The sequence below is a fragment of the Bombina bombina genome, chromosome 6 (assembly GCF_027579735.1).
Source record: "Bombina bombina isolate aBomBom1 chromosome 6, aBomBom1.pri, whole genome shotgun sequence".
Classification (NCBI taxonomy): domain Eukaryota; kingdom Metazoa; phylum Chordata; class Amphibia; order Anura; family Bombinatoridae; genus Bombina; species Bombina bombina.
The window spans coordinates 143,217,459-143,240,296 of NC_069504.1; the positions used below are offsets into that span (position 1 = coordinate 143,217,459).

A 22,838-nucleotide genomic window follows, 5' to 3' on the forward strand; every position below is an offset into this window, starting at 1 on the left:
TGTAGCATCTAAATAGAATTTTAGAGCGCGAACAACATCCAAATTGTGCAACAAACGTTCCTTCTTTGAAACTGGTTTCGGACACAGAGAAGGTACGATAATCTCCTGGTTAATGTTTTTGTTAGAAACAACTTTTGGAAGAAAACCAGGTTTAGTACGTAAAACCACCTTATCTGCATGGAACACCAGATAAGGAGGAGAACACTGCAGAGCAGATAATTCTGAAACTCTTCTGGCAGAAGAAATTGCAACTAAAAACAAAACTTTCCAAGATAATAACTTAATATCAACGGAATGTAAGGGTTCAAACGGAACCCCCTGAAGAACTGAAAGAACTAAATTGAGACTCCAAGGAGGAGTCAAAGGTTTGTAAACAGGCTTAATTCTAACCAGAGCCTGAACAAAGGCTTGAACATCTGGCACAGCTGCCAGCTTTTTGTGAAGTAACACAGACAAGGCAGAAATCTGTCCCTTCAGGGAACTTGCAGATAATCCTTTTTCCAATCCTTCTTGAAGGAAGGATAGAATCTTAGGAATCTTAACCTTATCCCAAGGGAATCCTTTAGATTCACACCAACAGATATATTTTTTCCAAATTTTGTGGTAAATCTTTCTAGTTACAGGCTTTCTGGCCTGAACCAGAGTATCGATAACAGAATCTGAGAACCCTCGCTTCGATAAGATCAAGCGTTCAATCTCCAAGCAGTCAGCTGGAGTGAAACCAGGTTCGGATGTTCGAACGGACCCTGAACAAGAAGGTCTCGTCTCAAAGGTAGCTTCCAAGGTGGAGCCGATGACATATTCACCAGATCTGCATACCAAGTCCTGCGTGGCCACGCAGGAGCTATCAAGATCACCGACGCCCTCTCCTGATTGATCCTGGCTACCAGCCTGGGGATGAGAGGAAACGGCGGGAACACATAAGCTAGTTTGAAGGTCCAAGGTGCTACTAGTGCATCCACTAGAGCCGCCTTGGGATCCCTGGATCTGGACCCGTAGCAAGGAACTTTGAAGTTCTGACGAGAGGCCATCAGATCCATGTCTGGAATGCCCCACAGCTGAGTGACTTGGGCAAAGATTTCCGGATGGAGTTCCCACTCCCCCGGATGCAATGTCTGACGACTCAGAAAATCCGCTTCCCAATTTTCCACTCCTGGGATGTGGATAGCAGACAGGTGGCAGGAGTGAGACTCCGCCCATAGAATGATTTTGGTCACTTCTTCCATCGCCAGGGAACTCCTTGTTCCCCCCTGATGGTTGATGTACGCAACAGTTGTCATGTTGTCTGATTGAAACCGTATGAACTTGGCCCTCGCTAGCTGAGGCCAAGCCTTGAGAGCATTGAATATCGCTCTCAGTTCCAGAATATTTATCGGTAGAAGAGATTCTTCCCGAGACCAAAGACCCTGAGCTTTCAGGGATCCCCAGACCGCGCCCCAGCCCATCAGACTGGCGTCGGTCGTGACAATGACCCACTCTGGTCTGCGGAATGTCATCCCTCGTGACAGGTTGTCCAGGGACAGCCACCAACGGAGTGAGTCTCTGGTCTTCTGATTTACTTGTATCTTCGGAGACAAGTCTGTATAGTCCCCATTCCACTGACTGAGCATGCACAGTTGTAATGGTCTTAGATGAATGCGTGCAAAAGGAACTATGTCCATTGCCGCTACCATCAACCCGATCACTTCCATGCACTGAGCTATGGAAGGAAGAGGAACGGAATGAAGTATCCGACAAGAGTCTAGAAGCTTTGTTTTTCTGGCCTCTGTCAGAAATATCCTCATTTCTAAGGAGTCTATTATTGTTCCCAAGAAGGGAACCTTTGTTGACGGAGATAGAGAACTCTTTTCCACGTTCACTTTCCATCCGTGAGATCTGAGAAAGGCCAGGACTATGTCCGTGTGAGCCTTTGCTTGAGGAAGGGACGACGCTTGAATCAGAATGTCGTCCAAGTAAGGTACTACAGCAATGCCCCTTGGTCTTAGCACAGCTAGAAGGGACCCTAGTACCTTTGTGAAAATCCTTGGAGCAGTGGCTAATCCGAAAGGAAGCGCCACGAACTGGTAATGCTTGTCCAGGAATGCGAACCTTAGGAACCGATGATGTTCCTTGTGGATAGGAATATGTAGATACGCATCCTTTAAATCCACCGTGGTCATGAATTGACCTTCCTGGATGGAAGGAAGAATCGTTCGAATGGTTTCCATCTTGAACGATGGAACCTTGAGAAACTTGTTTAAGATCTTGAGATCTAAGATTGGTCTGAACGTTCCCTCTTTTTTGGGAACTATGAACAGATTGGAGTAGAACCCCATCCCTTGTTCTCTTAATGGAACAGGATGAATCACTCCCATTTTTAACAGGTCTTCTACACAATGTAAGAATGCCTGTCTTTTTATGTGGTCTGAAGACAACTGAGACCTGTGGAACCTCCCCCTTGGGGGAAGCCCCTTGAATTCCAGAAGATAACCTTGGGAGACTATTTCTAGTGCCCAAGGATCCAGAACATCTCTTGCCCAAGCCTGAGCGAAGAGAGAGAGTCTGCCCCCCACCAGATCCGGTCCCGGATCGGGGGCCAACATTTCATGCTGTCTTGGTAGCAGTGGCAGGTTTCTTGGCCTGTTTTCCCTTGTTCCAGCCTTGCATTGGTCTCCAAGCTGGCTTGGCTTGAGAAGTATTACCCTCTTGCTTAGAGGACGTAGCACTTTGGGCTGGTCCGTTTCTACGAAAGGGACGAAAATTAGGTTTATTTTTTGCCTTGAAAGGCCGATCCTGAGGAAGGGCGTGGCCCTTACCCCCAGTGATATCAGAGATAATCTCTTTCAAGTCAGGGCCAAACAGCGTTTTCCCCTTGAAAGGAATGTTAAGTAGCTTGTTCTTGGAAGACGCATCAGCCGACCAAGATTTCAACCAAAGCGCTCTGCGCGCCACAATAGCAAACCCAGAATTCTTAGCCGCTAATCTAGCCAATTGCAAAGTGGCGTCTAGGGTAAAAGAATTAGCCAATTTGAGAGCATTGATTCTGTCCATAATCTCCTCATAAGGAGGAGAATCACTATCGACCGCCTTTATCAGCTCATCGAACCAGAAACATGCGGCTGTAGCGACAGGGACAACGCATGAAATTGGTTGTAGAAGGTAACCCTGCTGAACAAACATCTTTTTAAGCAAACCTTCTAATTTTTTATCCATAGGATCTTTGAAAGCACAACTATCCTCTATGGGTATAGTGGTGCGTTTGTTTAAAGTGGAAACCGCTCCCTCGACCTTGGGGACTGTCTGCCATAAGTCCTTTCTGGGGTCGACCATAGGAAACAATTTTTTAAATATGGGGGGAGGGACGAAAGGAATACCGGGCCTTTCCCATTCTTTATTAACAATGTCCGCCACCCGCTTGGGTATAGGAAAAGCTTCTGGGAGCCCCGGCACCTCTAGGAACTTGTCCATTTTACATAGTTTCTCTGGGATGACCAACTTGTCACAATCATCCAGAGTGGATAATACCTCCTTAAGCAGAATGCGGAGATGTACCAACTTAAATTTAAATGTAATCACATCAGGTTCAGCTTGTTGAGAAATGTTCCCTGAATCAGTAATTTCTCCCTCAGACAAAACCTCCCTGGCCCCATCAGACTGGGTTAGGGGCCCTTCAGAAACATTATTATTAGCGTCGTCATGCTCTTCAGTATCTAAAACAGAGCAGTCGCGCTTACGCTGATAAGTGTTCATTTTGGCTAAAATGTTTTTGACAGAATTGTCCATTACAGCCGTTAATTGTTGCATAGTAAGGAGTATTGGCGCGCTAGATATACTAGGGGCCTCCTGAGTGGGCAAGACTCGTGTAGACGAAGGAGGGAATGATGCAGTACCATGCTTACTCCCCTCACTTGAGGAATCATCTTGGGCATCATTGTCATTGTCACATAAATCACATTTATTTAAATGAATAGGAATTCTGGCTTCCCCACATTCAGAACACAGTCTATCTGGTAGTTCAGACATGTTAAACAGACATAAACTTGATAACAAAGTACAAAAAACGTTTTAAAATAAAACCGTTACTGTCACTTTAAATTTTAAACTGAACACACTTTATTACTGCAATTGCGAAAAAACATGAAGGAATTGTTCAAAATTCACCAAATTTTCACCACAGTGTCTTAAAGCCTTAAAAGTATTGCACACCAAATTTGGAAGCTTTAACCCTTAAAATAACGGAACCGGAGCCGTTTTGAACTTTAACCCCTTTACAGTCCCTGGTATCTGCTTTGCTGAGACCCAACCAAGCCCAAAGGGGAATACGATACCAAATGACGCCTTCAGAAAGTCTTTTCTAAGTATCAGAGCTCCTCTCACATGCGACTGCATGCCATGCCTCTCAAAAACAAGTGCGCAACACCGGCGCGAAAATGAGACTCTGCCTATGCTTTGGGAAAGCCCCTAAAGAATAAGGTGTCTAATATCAAAATACCCAAATAAAATGATTCCTCAAGGCTAAATATGTGTTAATAATGAATCGATTTAGCCCAGAAAAAGTCTACAGTCTTAATAAGCCCATGTGAAGCCCTTATTTACAATCGTAATAAACATGGCTTACCGGATCCCATAGGGAAAATGACAGCTTCCAGCATTACATCGTCTTGTTAGAATGTGTCATACCTCAAGCAGCAAGAGACTGCACACTGTTCCCCCAACTGAAGTTAATTGCTCTCAACAGTCCTGTGTGGAACAGCCATGGATTTTAGTGACGGTTGCTAAAATCATTTTCCTCATACAAACAGAAATCTTCATCTCTTTTCTGTTTCTGAGTAAATAGTACATACCAGCACTATTTCAAAATAACAAACTCTTGATTGAATAATAAAAACTACAGTTAAACACTAAAAAACTCTAAGCCATCTCCGTGGAGATGTTGCCTGTACAACGGCAAAGAGAATGACTGGGGTAGGCGGAGCCTAGGAGGGATCATGTGACCAGCTTTGCTGGGCTCTTTGCCATTTCCTGTTGGGGAAGAGAATATCCCACAAGTAAGGATGACGCCGTGGACCGGACACACCTATGTTGGAGAAAACATAATTTATGCTTACCTGATAAATGTATTTCTCTTGTAGTGTATCCAGTCCACGGATCATCCATTACTTATGGGATATTAACTCCTCCCCAACAGGAAGTGCAAGAGGATTCACCCAGCAGAGCTGCTATATAGCTCCTCCCCTAACTGCCATTACCAGTCATTCGACCGAAAACATGCAGAGAAAGGAAAACCATAGGGTACAGTGGTGACTGTAGTTTAATGGAAAAATTACCTGCCTTAAAGTGACAGGGCGGGCCGTGGACTGGATACACTACAAGAGAAATACATTTATCAGGTAAGCATAAATTATGTTTTCTCTTGTTAAGTGTATCCAGTCCACGGATCATCCATTACTTATGGGATACCAATACCAAAGCTAAAGTACACGGATGACGGGAGGGACAGGCAGGCTCTTTATACGGAAGGAACCACTGCCTGAAGAAACTTTCTCCCAAAAACAGCCTCCGAAGAAGCAAAAGTGTCAAATTTGTAAAATTTGGAAAAAGTATGAAGAGAAGACCAAGTTGCAGCCTTGCAAATCTGTTCAACAGAAGCCTCATTCTTAAAGGCCCAAGTGGAAGCCACAGCTCTAGTAGAATGTGCTGTAATTCTTTCAGGAGGCTGCTGTCCAGCAGTCTCATAGGCTAACCGTATTATGCTACGAAGCCAAAAGGAGAGAGAGGTAGCCGAAGCTTTTTGACCTCTCCTCTGACCAGAATAAACGACAAACAGGGAAGACGTTTGTCGAAAATCCTTAGTTGCCTGTAGATAAAATTTCAGGGCACGGACTACATCTAGATTGTGTAGCAGACGTTCCTTTTTCGAAGAAGGATTAGGACACAAAGATGTAACCACAATCTCTTGATTGATATTCCTGTTAGTGACCACCTTAGGTAGGAACCCAGGTTTAGTACGCAGAACTACCTTGTCTGAATGAAAAATCAGATAAGGAGAATCACAATGTAAGGCAGATAACTCAGAGACTCTTCGAGCCGAGGAAATCGCCATTAAAAACAGAACTTTCCAAGATAACAACTTGATATCAATGGAATGAAGGGGTTCAAACGGAACCCCCTGTAAAACATTAAGAACTAAGTTCAAACTCCATGGTGGAGCAACAGTTTTAAACACAGGCTTGATCCTAGCTAAAGCCTGACAAAAAGCTTGAACGTCCGGAACTTCTGACAGACGTTTGTGTAAAAGAATGGACAGAGCTGAAATCTGTCCCTTTAAGGAACTAGCGGATAAACCCTTTTCTAAACCTTCTTGTAGAAAAGACAATATCCTCGGAATCCTAACCTTACTCCATGAGTAACTCTTGGATTCGCACCAATATAAGTATTTGCGCCATATCTTATGGTAAATCTTTCTGGTAACAGGCTTCCTAGCCTGTATTAAGGTATCAATAACTGACTCAGAAAAACCACGTTTTGATAAAATCAAGCGTTCAATTTCCAAGCAGTCAGCTTCAGAGAAATTAGATTTTGATGTTTGAAGGGACCCTGGATCAGAAGGTCCTGTTTCAGAGGTAGCGACCAAGGTGGACAGGATGACATGTCCACTAGATCTGCATACCAAGTCCTGCGTGGCCATACAGGCGCTATTAGAATCACTGATGCTCTCTCCTGTTTGATTCTGGCAATCAATCGAGGAAGCATCGGGAAGGGTGGAAACGCATAAGCCATCCCGAAGGTCCAAGGTGCTGTCAAAGCATCTATCAGAACCGCTCCCGGATCCCTGGATCTGGACCCGTAACGAGGAAGCTTGGCGTTCTGTCGAGACGCCATGAGATCTATCTCTGGTTTGCCCCAACGTCGAAGTATTTGGGCAAAGACCTCCGGATGAAGTTCCCACTCCCCCGGATGAAAAGTCTGACGACTTAAGAAATCCGCCTCCCAGTTCTCCACTCCCGGGATGTGGATTGCTGACAGGTGGCAAGAATGAGACTCTGCCCAGCGAATTATCTTTGATACTTCCATCATTGCTAGGGAGCTTCTTGTCCCTCCCTGATGGTTGATGTAAGCTACAGTCGTGATGTTGTCCGACTGAAACCTGATGAAACCCCGAGTTGTTAACTGGGGCCAAGCCAGAAGGGCATTGAGAACTGCTCTCAATTCCAGAATGTTTATTGGTAGGAGACTCTCCTCCTGATTCCATTGTCCCTGAGCCTTCAGAGAATTCCAGACAGCGCCCCAACCTAGTAGGCTGGCGTCTGTTGTTACAATTGTCCAGTCCGGCCTGCTGAATGGCATCCCCCTGGACAGATGTGGCCGAGAAAGCCACCATAGAAGAGAATTTCTGGTCTCTTGATCCAGATTCAGAGTAGGGGACAAGTCTGAGTAATCCCCATTCCACTGACTTAGCATGCACAATTGCAGCGGTCTGAGATGTAGACGTGCAAAGGGTACTATGTCCATTGCTGCTACCATTAAGCCGATCACCTCCATGCATTGAGCTACTGACGGGTGTTGAATGGAATGAAGGACACGGCATGCATTTTGAAGCTTTGTTAACCTGTCTTCTGTCAGGTAAATCTTCATTTCTACAGAATCTATAAGAGTCCCCAAGAAGGGAACTCTTGTGAGTGGAAAGAGAGAACTCTTCTTTTCGTTCACCTTCCATCCATGCGACCTTAGAAATGCCAGTACTAACTCTGTATGAGACTTGGCAGTTTGAAAGCTTGAAGCTTGTATCAGAATGTCGTCTAGGTACGGAGCTACCGCAATTCCTCGCGGTCTTAGTACCGCCAGAAGAGCACACAGAACCTTTGTGAAGATTCTCGGAGCCGTAGCCAATCCGAATGGAAGAGCTACAAACTGGTAATGCCTGTCTAGAAAGGCAAACCTTAGATACCGGTAATGATCTTTGTGAATCGGTATGTGAAGGTAAGCATCCTTTAAATCCACTGTGGTCATGTACTGACCCTTTTGGATCATGGGTAAAATTGTCCGAATAGTTTCCATTTTGAACGATGGAACTCTTAGGAATTTGTTTAGGATCTTTAAATCCAAGATTGGCCTGAAAGTTCCCTCTTTTTTGGGAACCACAAACAGATTTGAGTAAAACCCTTGTCCTTGTTCCGACCGCGGAACCGGATGGATCACTCCCATTAATAAAAGATCTTGTACGCAGCGTAGAAACGCCTCTTTCTTTATTTGGTTTGTTGACAACCTTGACAGATGAAATCTCCCTCTTGGGGGAGAGAATTTGAAGTCTAGAAGGTATCCCTGAGATATGATCTCTAACGCCCAGGGATCCTGGACATCTCTTGCCCAAGCCTGGGCGAAGAGAGAAAGTCTGCCCCCCACTAGATCCGTTCCCGGATCGGGGGCCCTCGATTCATGCTGTCTTAGGGGCAGCAGCAGGTTTCCTGGCCTGCTTGCCCTTGTTCCAGGACTGGTTAGGTCTCCAGCCTTGTCTGTAGCGAGCAACAGCTCCTTCCTGTTTTGGTGCAGAGGAAGTTGATGCTGCTCCTGCTTTGAAATTACGAAAGGAACGAAAATTAGACTGTCTAGCCTTAGGTTTGGCTCTGTCTTGAGGCAGGGCATGGCCTTTACCTCCTGTAATGTCAGCGATAATTTCTTTCAACCCGGGCCCGAATAAGGTCTGCCCTTTGAAAGGTATATTAAGCAATTTAGAAGTAACGTCAGCTGACCAGGATTTTAGCCACAGTGCTCTGCGTGCCTGAATGGCGAATCCGGAATTCTTAGCCGTAAGTTTAGTTAAATGTACTACGGCATCTGAAATAAATGAGTTAGCTAACTTAAGGGCTTTAAGCTTGTGTGTAATCTCATCTAATGGAGCTGATTCAAGTGTCTCTTCCAGAGACTCAAACCAAAATGCTGCTGCAGCCGTGACAGGCGCAATGCATGCAAGAGGTTGCAATATAAAACCTTGTTGAACAAACATTTTCTTAAGGTAACCCTCTAACTTTTTATCCATTGGATCTGAAAAGGCACAGCTATCCTCCACCGGGATAGTGGTACGCTTAGCTAAAGTAGAAACTGCTCCCTCCACCTTAGGTACCGTTTGCCATAAGTCCCGTGTGGTGGCGTCTATTGGAAACATCTTTCTAAATATCGGAGGGGGTGAGAACGGCACACCGGGTCTATCCCACTCCTTAGTAACAATTTCAGTAAGTCTCTTAGGTATAGGAAAAACGTCAGTACTCGCCGGTACCGCAAAATATTTATCCAACCTACACATTTTCTCTGGTATTGCAACTGTGTTACAATCATTCAGAGCCGCTAACACCTCCCCTAGTAATACACGGAGGTTTTCCAGCTTAAATTTAAAATTTGAAATATCTGAATCCAGTTTGTTTGGATCAGAACCGTCACCCGCAGAATGAAGCTCTCCGTCCTCATGTTCTGCAAATTGTGACGCAGTGTCTGACATGGCCCTAATATTATCAGCGCACTCTGTTCTCACCCCAGAGTGATCACGCTTACCTCTTAGTTCTGGTAATTTAGCCAAAACTTCAGTCATAACAGTAGCCATATCCTGTAATGTGATTTGTAATGGCCGCCCAGATGTACTCGGCGCTACAATATCACGCACCTCCCGAGCGGGAGATGCAGGTACTGACACGTGAGGCGAGTTAGTCGGCATAACTCTCCCCTCGTTGTTTGGTGAAATATGTTCAATTTGTACAGATTGACTTTTATTTAAAGTAGCATCAATACAGTTAGTACATAAATTTCTATTGGGCTCCACTTTGGCTTTAGCACATATAGCACAGATATCTTCCTCTGAATCAGACATGTTTAACACACTAGCAAATAAACTAGCAACTTGGAAATACTTTTCAAGTAATTTACTATAATATGAAAACGTACTGTGCCTATAAGAAGCACAGAAAAAGTTATGACAGTTGAAAATTAATAAACTGAAAAGTTATAGCATCAAATCTTTGTAAAAAACACAATTTTAGCAAAGGATTGCTCCCATTAGCAAAGGATAACTAAACCTGATAGCAGAAAAAAAAAAAAAATACAGAAATAAACTGTTTTTTTTTATCACAGTCAACTACAATCTCACAGCTCTGCTGTGAGTGATTACCTCCCTCAAAACAAGTTTTGAAGACCCCTGAGTTCTGTAGAGATGAACCGGATCATGCAGAGAAGACAAACTTCTGACTGAATTTTTTGATGCGTAGCAAAAGCACCAAAAAAGGTCCCTCCCCCTCACACATAACAGTGAGAGAGATCAGTAAACTGTCATAAATTAAATAAAACGACTGCCAAGTGGAAAAAAATAGTGCCCAAAACATTTTTTCACCCAGTACCTCAGAAAATTAAACGATTTTACATGCCAGCAAAAAACGTTTAACATTAATAAATTGAGTGTTATTAAAAAGCCTGTTGCTAGTCCCTGCAAATTAGGCTAAAGTTTTATGCATACAGTATAATTCCAGTGAAGTGCCATTCCCCAGAATACTGAAGTGTAAAATATACATACATGACAGCCTGATACCAGTTGCTGCTACTGCATTTAAGGCTGAGTTTACATTATATCGGTATGGCAGAATTTTCTCATCAATTCCATTGTCAGAAAATAATAAGCTGCTACATACCTCTTTGCAGATTAATCTGCCCGCTGTCCCCTGATCTGAAGTTTACCTCTCCTCAGATGGCCGAGAAACAGCAATATGATCTTAACTACTCCGGCTAAAATCATAGAAAAACTCAGGGAGATTCTTCTTCAAATTATACCAGAGAAGGAATAACACACTCCGGTGCTATTATAAAATAACAAACTTTTGATTGAAGGTATGAAACTAAGTATAATCACCACAGTCCTCTCACACATCCTATCTATTCGTTGGGTGCAAGAGAATGACTGGTAATGGCAGTTAGGGGAGGAGCTATATAGCAGCTCTGCTGGGTGAATCCTCTTGCACTTCCTGTTGGGGAGGAGTTAATATCCCATAAGTAATGGATGATCCGTGGACTGGATACACTTAACAAGAGAAATATATATATATATATATATATATATAGATAGAGAGAGAGAGAAAGAGAGAGAAAGAGAGAGAAAGAGAAAGAGAGATCCTCCTAACTAGTAAATTAAAGTAATATTTTTACACAACAAACACACACACATATATATATATACATATATACATACACACACACACACATCTCAGTTTACGCCGGGGTTAGGTTCCAGGAGGAATGGTTGTAAATTGGAACCCAGTTTATAATGTAAGTCAATGGGAAGTGAAGGAGTTAGGTTCCAGGCCCCTCTCAAAATTGACATAAGTAACACCTAATACATTATTTTTAAAGCTTTGAAATGAAGACTTTAAATGCTAACAGCACCTAATTAAATAATCACACAACAGACTGCATCATCATCAAACTAAGTTTAATGAACAAAAACGTTTTTTACTTGCATTATTCTGCAATCATTTTTCTGCATTGTTAGTATGTTAGATAATATTGGGTCTGCACCTATTCTATGCATTTCAATCTGCAGTGATTAATAGGCAGTTAGGCATCATCACCTCAAGCAGCTGGGCAGGAAGATAATAGGGAAGTGCCTGCTCGATAGCGAATGTCTGCTCTGTGTACACAGATCAATTTCAGACCTGTTAAGTTGCATAACTTTGCTGCAAAACAAGCAGACAGTTCCACCTACTGGCTTTTTTAATTAGTGCATTGCTTTCCAAAGCTTTTCAATAGCAGTCACATGACTAAAAAAAAAGGTTGTTATTCTGAAACGGCGCAAATTGAACCGGCGTAAACCGAGGGCCACATTATATATATATATATATATATATATATATATATATATATATATATATATATATATATATATATATATATATATATATACACACACACACATACATGCGTGTTTAAAAATAAAAATTACTAGTTAGGAGAGAAACGTCCATTTAATGGTAAAATGGGGCGCGCGGAAATCCTCTTTTTATTTATCCAGGGCTAGTTTATACATAGTCGCACATTTTATATTATATAAACTTAAGCAATTTTACATAGGAAAAAAAATGTGAACCGCCAGGAAATGCCACTAAATGTTTTTCTGATGGATTGGAATATGGCTGTTGAATTATCTCATGATGTTGTTACTGCAGTGCAAAGCCACTGAAAAACCACACAAGAACAGAAATGTCTAATGTCAATTAATGGATTGGAATGGCCTTTAATTTGAAGACCCTGTGAAAAGCTAGAAGAGCTTTGCTGGGTATCTCTCATAACAAGCTGGAATTGACCCCATACATTCACATCAAGACCTAAAAACAGTAATGTTGCCAACAGAATATCAATCATTTAAATAATTAATGATCTCATAGTAAAGAGCAATTATAATGTATACAGATACTAACAATTTTTATCGTAAAGGGACAGTGTACTGTAAAAGTTTTCTATTAATGTGTTTCCAATGATTTGTTTTACCAGCTGCAGAGTATAAAATGTAAGACATGTTTATTTTTGTATTTGAAATAGCTGGTCTTGTTCTTTGAAACCAAAACCCATCAAATGGGTTGATCTTGCAGGGAAGTCTGATTCCTTATTTTATCACTTTCTGTACACGCACATGCTTCATTATATTATCTCTGTCCATAATCTAAAGCCCAATACTCAGAGAGAACAACCGAGAATTAACATTACTTATCAATCCTACCTCTATAGGGAGTGTAATTTATTCTGCTGGCTATATTTACACAGCATTAATTTAATCTATACTTAAAGGGACACTGAATCCAATTTTTTTCTTTTGTGATTCAGATAGAGCATGAAATTTTAAGCAACTTTCTAATTTACTCCTATTATCAAATTGTCTTCATCCTCTTTGTATCTTTATTTGAAATGCAAGAATGTAAGTTTAGATGCCGGCCCATTTTTGGTGAACAACCTGGGTTGTCCTTGCCGATTGGTGGATAAATTCATCAACCAATAAAAAAGTGCTGTCCAGAGTTCTGAACCCAAAAAAAAAACACGCTTAGAAGCCTTCTTATTCAAATAAAGATAGCATAAGAACAAAGAAAAATTGATAATAGATGTAAATTAGAAAGTTGCTTAAAATTTCACGCTCTCTGAATCACGAAAGAAAACATTTGGGTTCAGTGTCCCTTTAAATAAATATAGAAACTTTCGGATACCAAAATAAAATCTGCTATTTCAAACATCAAAATAAAGTAAAATTAGTTATTTCTAAACAATTTAATACACGCCAGCAGTTAAAGTGAATCATTGGTAACAAATTAAAAAGGAGAACATTTAAGGGTATACTGTCTCTTTAAAAAACAGCTGAAGATGTTAAATCATATAAGTAAGATCTGGCTCCAAGACCCACAACACAGAGAAGGAGTTCTACATTGGTCTCCAGTTTATTTTTAACCATTACCTGTCGATTGTTATTCACTTTAAAGGTTTAGGTAGATTAGAGCAAGTACATTCAAAAGCATTGATTGAAAGAAGTTGTTAAAAAGCAGCAAAGGGAAGGTTGTAGCCGTTTGTCATTAGAGGTAAAAAACTTGCAAATAGATTAAAGTGCATTAGAACTCCCAGTTTTAGTAGTATGCATTTAAATTACATTCACTTTACAAAGCAAGAGGCAATAACAGTGCACAAAACGAAAGTGTTAAAAAAAAAAAAGAACATTTGATTTTAAAACAATGGATTTCCAAATCACTTTCCTTTAAATGGTTTGACACATTCATATCATGTACAAATATGCAGCAATTAGAAAGTGAAGAAGTAGTAGGGCCATTCCACAATTCCAAAGTTAGATCAATTTGCAACCATAACATTTGCATAGTATAAATATTAGTATATAAAAGTGCAAAAACAAACAAACAAATGCTCTAATATGTGAAAGCATTTTATTTTTGCACCAATGCCTTCATATAACTATTTGTTTATCCCTGCACAGGGTTTAAATCCATATTTAAAAGTTAAATCCATAGAGATAGCTGAAAACATCAGGTGAGCTTATGTGTGCAGTGACCAATCACCAGGTAGCTCCTAGTAGTGTAGAATATGTACACAAAGAATTCCAAGAGAACATTTGACAATAGAAGTGAATTTAAAAGCGTCTTAAAATGACATGCTCTATCTGAATCATGAAATGTTAACTGACTACCATACCCCTTTAAAGCAGGGGTATCAAGCTCATTGTATCCGGGGGCCGCTGCTGGCCAAGTGTTCTTCTCCCATGAGGGCCACTTTATCCAGTTCCAGAGAATCACTTTGTTCTACTACAAACTAGAAGTGACATTTACCCAAGAAGTAGTGCATGGTAGGAGTTGTAACCCACAACAGACATACACAGTGTATATTTATCTCGTGAGTGCCAAGTGAAGTGATCATTTTGGAACTGAATAAAAAGTGACATTGATCCAAGCAGCGTATAAGTCTACACTGGACAGTGCATGCTTGTCTTTATATTTATTTATCTTGTGAGTGCCTATATAGAACATCAACTTGTTACACCGATTAGAACCCTGAAAAAATTGATGAGGGCCAAATTAACAATTTACCTAAAAAACAAGGGAGAGCCAGATTAAACTAGCTTGAGGGCCGCATATGGCCCCAGGGCAGGTACCACTGCTTTAAAGGGACAAAATACTTACATGATAAATCACTTGAAAGTGACACACCATAACTGTAAAAAAATTGACAAGAAAATAGCACATGAGCATCTCTATGGGAAAAGAGGAAGATGTTTTACATCAAAATTTCTTCAGTTCACAAGAGTAAGTTCTCTGCGAACAGTTATCCTTCTGCTACTGTCAGCTGCTACTTGGTTTTACTGTGATCTCGTGAGATTTAACTGAAATCGCACAAGTTTTTATAGTATAACATATCTCCTAACAGGAGGGAAATAACATGACTGTGCCTGCTGCTCATGCTTCACGTACGCTCACTTGCAAGTCCCCGGGCTATCATCCGGATTGGCTGCTTTAAAGGGACAGTCTAGTCCAAATTAAACTTTTAGATAGAGCATGCAATTTTAAACAACTTTCCAATTTACTTGTATCATCAAATTTGCTTTGTTCGCTTGGTATTCTTTGTTAAAAGCTAAACATAGGTAGACTTATATGCTAATTTCTAAGCCCTTAAAGGCCACCTGTTATCTCAGTGCATTATGACAGTTTTTCAAGTTAGACACAGACAGTTCATGTATGTCATATAGATAACATTGTGCTCACTCGTGTAGTTATTTATAAGTCAGCACTAGTTGCATAAAATGCATGTCTGTCAAAAGAACTGAAATAAGAGGGCAGTCTGCAGAGGTTTAGAAACAAGGTAATCACAAAGGTAAACAATGGATTAACATAAACGTGTTACGCAAAACTGGGGAATGGGGAAAGAGATTATATATTTTTTTAAACAATAAAAATTCTTGAGTAGACTGTCCCTTTACAATGGGATGTGGCTACTGAGGAAATTTTGAGGTAAAATATCTTCCCTTTTTTACAAACAGATGTTCAGGTGATATAATTCTAGTAAGCTTCAATATTTGGGTATCATGGCCCCATAAGAACAGGTTTTTTTTCCAGAGTTTATGAAAATGAAAGGCTGGTTTTAGGAAACTAACAAAAAAATAAAATATTTCAGCAAATCCAATGTTTCTCGCTATGATTATGATTTATGTAAGTCTATATTAAACTTCATGATTCAGATAGAGAATATGAAGTTCAATTTACTTCCATTATCGAAGTTACCTCTTTTAAAACACAGTATTGCAGGCAGATAACATGCATAATCGTTAAAGTAGTCCTTAACAAAGGATAACAAGAGAATAAAGTAAATTTGGTAACAGTGGGAAACTGAAAAAAAGTTTGCTCAAATTATACACTATTTTTTAATCGTGTCCTTTTAAACAATATCCACCCAGCAGTATTTTTCCATAAATCTAGCATATAACTAACCAAATGTTTCTTAATATTAACACCAACAACAAAGACTTTTATATGCATCAACCAGCATACATAAGGCACTAGAAAGTAGAATACTCATATGTAGAACACACTTTTACTAGAGTACTTGTTATTCACGTTTACCCTAGGCTGTTGCCCAATGCTTATAGATCATCAATAACAAAATAAGAAACACCAGCATAAAGCAGTACATTATCTTACCATCTTCTTCTCCATCATGGTCTAGGAGAGATCCATTTTCTTCTTCAAAACTGCCAATCCCAGATTCTATCTGAGGAGGTTGGACATGTTGCTGAGACAGCTGTAGACGTACTTGCTGTATCTCTCTTTTTAAGAGCTTTAATCGCTTACTCCTGGATCCACTTGATTTCATTGCAAATGTTAAATCTAGTTTTTCCAGTAGCTCTTTCAGCTGTTCTTCCAAGGCCATGTGTGTTCGATTTTCAGGATTTAGAAGCTTATCGACTGGAGAAATATAAATAAAGTGCATATTTTAATAAAGGAACGTTAAAAAAAGAAAGTAAGAGATCAATAAACAAAATAAAAAAGGACAGTAAACACCTTGATATTTGTAGATAAAATGTTTAGTTCTGTGTGTTTAAACAACTTTGTAATACATTTTCATGGTTTATTTTGTCCCATTTTCAAATTTAGCAATTTCTAATGCACCCTGCTGACTTCTCAAGGCTAACTCTGCTACATGTATGTTCCTAATTGGCTTTGTCAGATAACACCCACAAATCATTGCATCTTATACTAACTTTATTATCGACTCCTTCAAATAAAACAAATAGTGGGTATTGTTTGGGTATTGAAAAATAATAGCATTAAAAAGGATGTTCATTTTTTTTTTTATGTTAACATTTGGGTTATATGTAAATCTATAGCAACACAACATAAACGTCTTGTAATTACTATGCTGCTTACTATTCCTTTAAACTGTTCATGCAAAGAAAATATTCCATTAATATTTTAGTAAATATTATTTTACTCTAGTTATTTATTTGCAATAAAAAGTATTATGGAAAAAATACAGATTAGCCCCCACACATTTTAATAATTGTGATAGTTTGTGAAAAAACAAAACAAAAAAAACACACACACCCTTACAAAACTGTGTAAACCCCTGCTTGAAAGTGATAATTGTTTGTTAGCATTTTTTTAATGGATTATAAATATCCTTTCCAAAAAAATGTATTTAATGGGACATTCCAGACAAAATTGGAATCCACAGATGCATTTCATTTTTTAATAGAAGCATTTTTGTAACATACATGTATAAGCATGTCTCTAATAAATTAAAAAAAATAATTAAAAAAACATAATTTATGCTTACCTGATAAATTCCTTTCTTCTGTTGTGTGATCAGTCCACGGGTCATCATTACTTCTGGGATATTATCTGCTCCCCTACAGGAAGTGCAAGAGGATTCACCCAGCAGAGTTGCTATATAGCTCCTCCCCTCTACGTCACCTCCAGTCATTCGACCAAAGACCAACGAGAAAGGAGAAACCAAGGGTGTAGTGGTGACTGAATTATAATTTAAAAAAAAAAAAAAATATGTACCTGCCTTAAAAAACAGGGCGGGCCGTGGACTGATCACACAACAGAAGAAAGGAATTTATCAGGTAAGCATAAATTATGTTTTCTTCTGTTATGTGTGATCAGTCCACGGGTCATCATTACTTCTGGGATACCAATACCAAAGCAAAAGTACACGGATGACGGGAGGGATAGGCAGGCTCATTATACAGAAGGAACCACTGCCTGAAGAACCTTTCTCCCAAAAATAGCCTCCGAAGAAGCAAAAGTGTCAAATTTGTAAAATTTGGAAAAAGTATGAAGCGAAGACCAAGTTGCAGCCTTGCAAATCTGTTCAACAGAGGCCTCATTCTTAAAGGCCCAAGTGGAAGCCACAGCTCTAGTGGAATGAGCTGTAATTCTTTCAGGAGGCTGCTGTCCAGCAGTCTCATAGGCTAAACGTATTATGCTACGAAGCCAAAAAGAGAGAGAGGTAGCAGAAGCTTTTTGACCTCTCCTCTGTCCAGAATAAACGACAAACAGGGAAGAAGTTTGGCGAAAATCTTTAGTTGCCTGCAAGTAGAACTTGAGGGCACGAACTACATCCAGATTGTGTAGAAGACGTTCCTTCTTTGAAGAAGGATTTGGACACAAGGATGGAACAACAATCTCTTGATTGATATTCCTGTTAGTGACTACCTTAGGTAAGAACCCAGGTTTAGTACGCAGAACTACCTTGTCTGAGTGAAAGATCAGATAAGGAGAATCACAATGTAGGGCTGATAACTCAGAGACTCTTCGAGCCGAGGAAATAGCCATTAAAAATAGAACTTTCCAAGATAACAATTTTATATCAATGGAATGAAGGGGTTCAAACGGAACACCCTGTAAAACGTTAAGAACTAAGTTTAAACTCCATGGCGGAGCAACAGTTTTAAACACAGGCTTGATCCTAGCTAAAGCCTGACAAAAGGCCTGGATGTCTGAATTTTCTGACAGACGCCTGTGTAACAAGATGGACAGAGCTGAGATCTGTCCCTTTAATGAGCTAGCCGATAAACCCTTTTCTAAACCTTCTTGTAGAAAAGACAATATCCTAGGAATCCTAACCTTACTCCAGGAGTAATCTTTGGATTCACACCAGTATAGGTATTTACGCCATATTTTATGGTAAATCTTTCTGGTAACAGGCTTCCTAGCCTGTATCAGGGTATCAATAACCGACTCAGAAAAACCACGTTTTGATAAAATCAAGCGTTCAATTTCCAAGCAGTCAGCTTCAGAGAAGTTAGACTTTGATGTTTGAATGGACCCTGAATCAGAAGGTCCTGTCTTAGAGGTAGAGACCAAGGCGGACAGGATGACATGTCCACTAGATCTGCATACCAAGTCCTGCGCGGCCATGCAGGCGCTATTAGAATCACTGATGCTCTCTCCTGTTTGATTTTGGCAATCAATCGAGGAAGCAGTGGGAAGGGTGGAAACACATAAGCCATCTCGAAGTTCCAAGGTGCTGTCAAAGCATCTATCAGAACCGCTCCCGGATCCCTGGATCTGGATCCGTAGCGAGGAAGTTTGGCGTTCTGGCGAGACGCCATGAGATCTATCTCTGGTTTGCCCCAACGTTGAAGTATTTGGGCAAAGACCTCCGGATGAAGTTCCCACTCCCCCGGATGAAGAGTCTGGCGACTCAAGAAATCCGCCTCCCAGTTCTCCACTCCCGGAATGTGGATTGCTGACAGGTGGCAAGAGTGAGACTCTGCCCAGCGAATTATCTTTGATACTTCTATCATTGCTAGGGAGCTTCTTGTCCCTCCTTGATGGTTGATGTAAGCTACAGTCGTGATGTTGTCCGACTGAAACCTGATGAACCCCCGAGTCTTTAACTGGGGCCAAGCTAGAAGGGCATTGAGAACTGCTCTCAATTCCAGAATATTTATTGGCAGGAGACTTTCCTCCTGACTCCATTGTCCCTGAGCCTTCAGAGAATTCCAGACAGCGCCCCAACCTAGAAGGCTGGCGTCTGTTGTTACAATTGTCCAGTCCGGCCTGCTGAACGGCATCCCCCTGGACAGATGTGGCCGAGAAAGCCACCATAGAAGAGAGTTTCTGGTCTCTTGATCCAGATTCAGAGTGGGGGACAAATCTGAGTAATCCCCATTCCACTGACTCAGCATGCACAATTGCAGCGGTCTGAGATGTAGGCGTGCAAAGGGAACTATGTCCATTGCTGCTACCATTAAGCCGATCACCTCCATGCATTGAGCTACTGACGGGAGTTGAATGGAATGAAGGACACGGCATGCATTTAGAAGCTTTGTTAATCTGTCTTCTGTCAGATAAATCTTCATTTCTACAGAATCTATAAGAGTCCCCAAGAATGGAACTCTTGTGAGAGGAAAGAGAGAACTCTTCTTTTCGTTCACTTTCCATCCATGCGACCTTAGAAATGCCAGAACTAACTCTGTATGAGACTTGGCAGTTTGAAAGCTTGAAGCTTGTATCAGAATGTCGTCTAGGTACGGAGCTACCGAAATTCCTCGCGGTCTTAGTACCGCCAGAAGGGCACCCAGAACCTTTGTAAAGATTCTTGGAGCCGTAGCCAATCCGAATGGAAGGGCTACAAACTGGTAATGCCTGTTTAAGAAGGCAAACCTTAGATACCGGTAATGATCCTTGTGAATCGGTATGTGAAGGTAAGCATCCTTTAAATCCACTGTGGTCATGTACTGACCCTCTTGGATCATGGGTAAGATTGTCCGAATAGTTTCCATTTTGAACGATGGAACTCTTAGGAATTTGTTTAGGATCTTTAAATCCAAGATTGGCCTGAAAGTTCCCTCTTTTTTGGGAACCACAAACAGGTTTGAGTAAAACCCTTGTCCTTGTTCCGACCGCGGAACCGGATGGATCACTCCCATTAATAATAGATCTTGTACACAGCGTAGAAACGCGTCCTTCTTTATTTGGTTTGTTGACAACCTTGACAGATGAAATCTCCCTCTTGGGGGAGAGAATTTGAAGTCTAGAAGGTATCCCTGAGATATGATCTCTAGCGCCCAGGGATCCTGGACATCTCTTGCCCAAGCCTGGGCGAAGAGAGAGAGTCTGCCCCCCACTAGATCCGGTCCCGGATCGGGGGCCCTCGGTTCATGCTGTCTTTGGGGCAGCAGCAGGTTTACTGGTCTGCTTGCCCTTGTTCCAGGACTGGTTAGGCTTCCAGCCTTGTCTGTAACGAGCAACAGCTCCTCCCTGTTTTGGTGCAGTGGAAGTTGGCGCTGCTCCTGCTTTGAAATTCCGAAAGGGACGAAAATTAGACTGTCTAGCCTTAGCTTTGGCTTTGTCTTGAGGTAGAGCGTGGCCCTTACCTCCTGTAATGTCAGCAATAATTTCTTTCAAACCGGGCCCAAATAAAGTTTGCCCCTTGAAAGGTATATTAAGTAATTTGGACTTAGAAGTTACATCAGCCGACCAGGATTTTAGCCACAGCGCCCTGCGTGCCTGAATGGCGAATCCTGAATTCTTAGCCGTAAGTTTGGTTAAATGTACTACGGCCTCCGAAATGAATGAATTAGCTAGTTTAAGGACTCTAAGCCTGTCCGTAATGTCGTCCAGCGTAGCTGAACTAAGGTTCTCTTCCAGAGACTCAATCCAAAATGCTGCCGCAGCCGTGATCGGCGCGATGCATGCAAGGGGTTGTAATATAAAACCTTGTTGAACAAACATTTTCTTAAGGTAACCCTCTAATTTTTTATCCATAGGATCTGAAAAGGCACAGCTATCCTCCACCGGGATAGTGGTACGCTTAGCTAAAGTAGAAACTGCTCCCTCCACCTTAGGGACCGTTTGCCATAAGTCCCGTGTGGTGGCGTCTATTGGAAACATCTTTCTAAATATTGGAGGGGGTGAGAACGGCACACCGGGTCTATCCCACTCCTTAGTAACAATTTCAGTTAATCTCTTAGGTATAGGAAAAACGTCAGTACTCGCCGGTACCGCAAAGTATTTATCCAACCTACACATTTTCTCTGGTATTGCAACAGCGTTACAATCGTTGAGAGCTGCTAAGACCTCCCCTAGTAATACACGGAGGTTTTCCAATTTAAATTTAAAATTTGAAATATCTGAATCCAATCTGTTTGGATCAGAACCGTCACCCACAGAATGAAGCTCTCCGTCCTCATGCTCTGCAAGCTGTGACGCAGTATCAGACATGGCCCTAGAATTATCAGCGCACTCTGTTCTCACCCCAGAGTGATCACGCTTGCCTCTTAGTTCTGGTAATTTAGCCAAAACTTCGGTCATAACAGTAGCCATATCTTGTAATGTTATCTGTAATGGCTGCCCAGATGTACTAGGCGCCATAATATCACGCACCTCCCGGGCGGGAGATGCAGGTACTGACACGTGAGGCGAGTTAGTCGGCATAACTCTCCCCTCGCTGTTTGGTGAAATTTGTTCAATTTGTACAGATTGGCTTTTATTTAAGGTAGCATCAATACAGATAGTACATAAATTTCTATTGGGCTCCACCTTGGCATTGGAACAAATGACACAGGTATCTTCCTCTGAATCAGACATGTTTAACACACTGGCAATAAACATGCAACTCGGTTACAATCTTATTTAATAAAAACGTACTGTGCCTCAAGAAGCACTAAACGATTAAATGACAGTTGAAATAATGAACTGAAAAAACAGTTATAGCATCACTCTTAACAAACAACACAACTTTTTAGCAAAGGTTTGTTCCCATTAGTAAAATAACACTAATTAAATTTTAAACATAAAAATTACAGAGCAACGTTTTAAATCACAGTCACTATATAAGTCTCACAGCTCTGCTGAGAGAATCTACTCCCCTTCAAAGAAGTTTGAAGACCCCTGAGTTCTGTTAGAGATGAACCGGATCATGCAGAAAAACTGACTGGAAATTTTTGATGCGTAGCAAAGAGCGCCAAAAACGGCCCCTCCCTCTCACACACAGCAGTGAGAGAGAAACGAAACTGTCATAATTAACACAAGCAAACTGCCAAGTGGAAAAATAATGCCCAAATACTTAGTCACTCAGTACCTCATTAATGCAAACGATTCTACATTCCAGCAAAAACGTTTAACATGAAAAATACCTAATAAAAGGTTTAATGTACTTTTACAGAGTAATTCCGGTGAAATACCATCCCCAGAATACTAAAATGTAGAGTATACATACATGTTCATTATAACGGTATGGCAGGATTTTTTCATCAATTCCATTCAGAAAATAAAAACTGCTACATACCTCAATGCAGATTCAACTGCCCGCTGTCCCCTGATCTGAAGTTTTTA

At 41.0% G+C, this 22,838-nt stretch overlaps 1 protein-coding gene across 4 annotated transcripts in view; it reads right to left on the reverse strand.

The window, feature by feature from the left end:
* BRD1 (bromodomain containing 1) overlaps positions 1 to 22,838 on the reverse strand; it is a 308,361-nt gene that overhangs the window by 237,085 nt on the left and 48,438 nt on the right. For all 4 annotated transcript variants that reach the window (XM_053716621.1, XM_053716620.1, XM_053716623.1 and 1 more), the window contains one exon: positions 16,191 to 16,454. In XM_053716621.1, the coding sequence (XP_053572596.1) occupies positions 16,191 to 16,454 (264 nt within the window). The remainder of the gene's footprint in view (positions 1 to 16,190; positions 16,455 to 22,838) is intronic.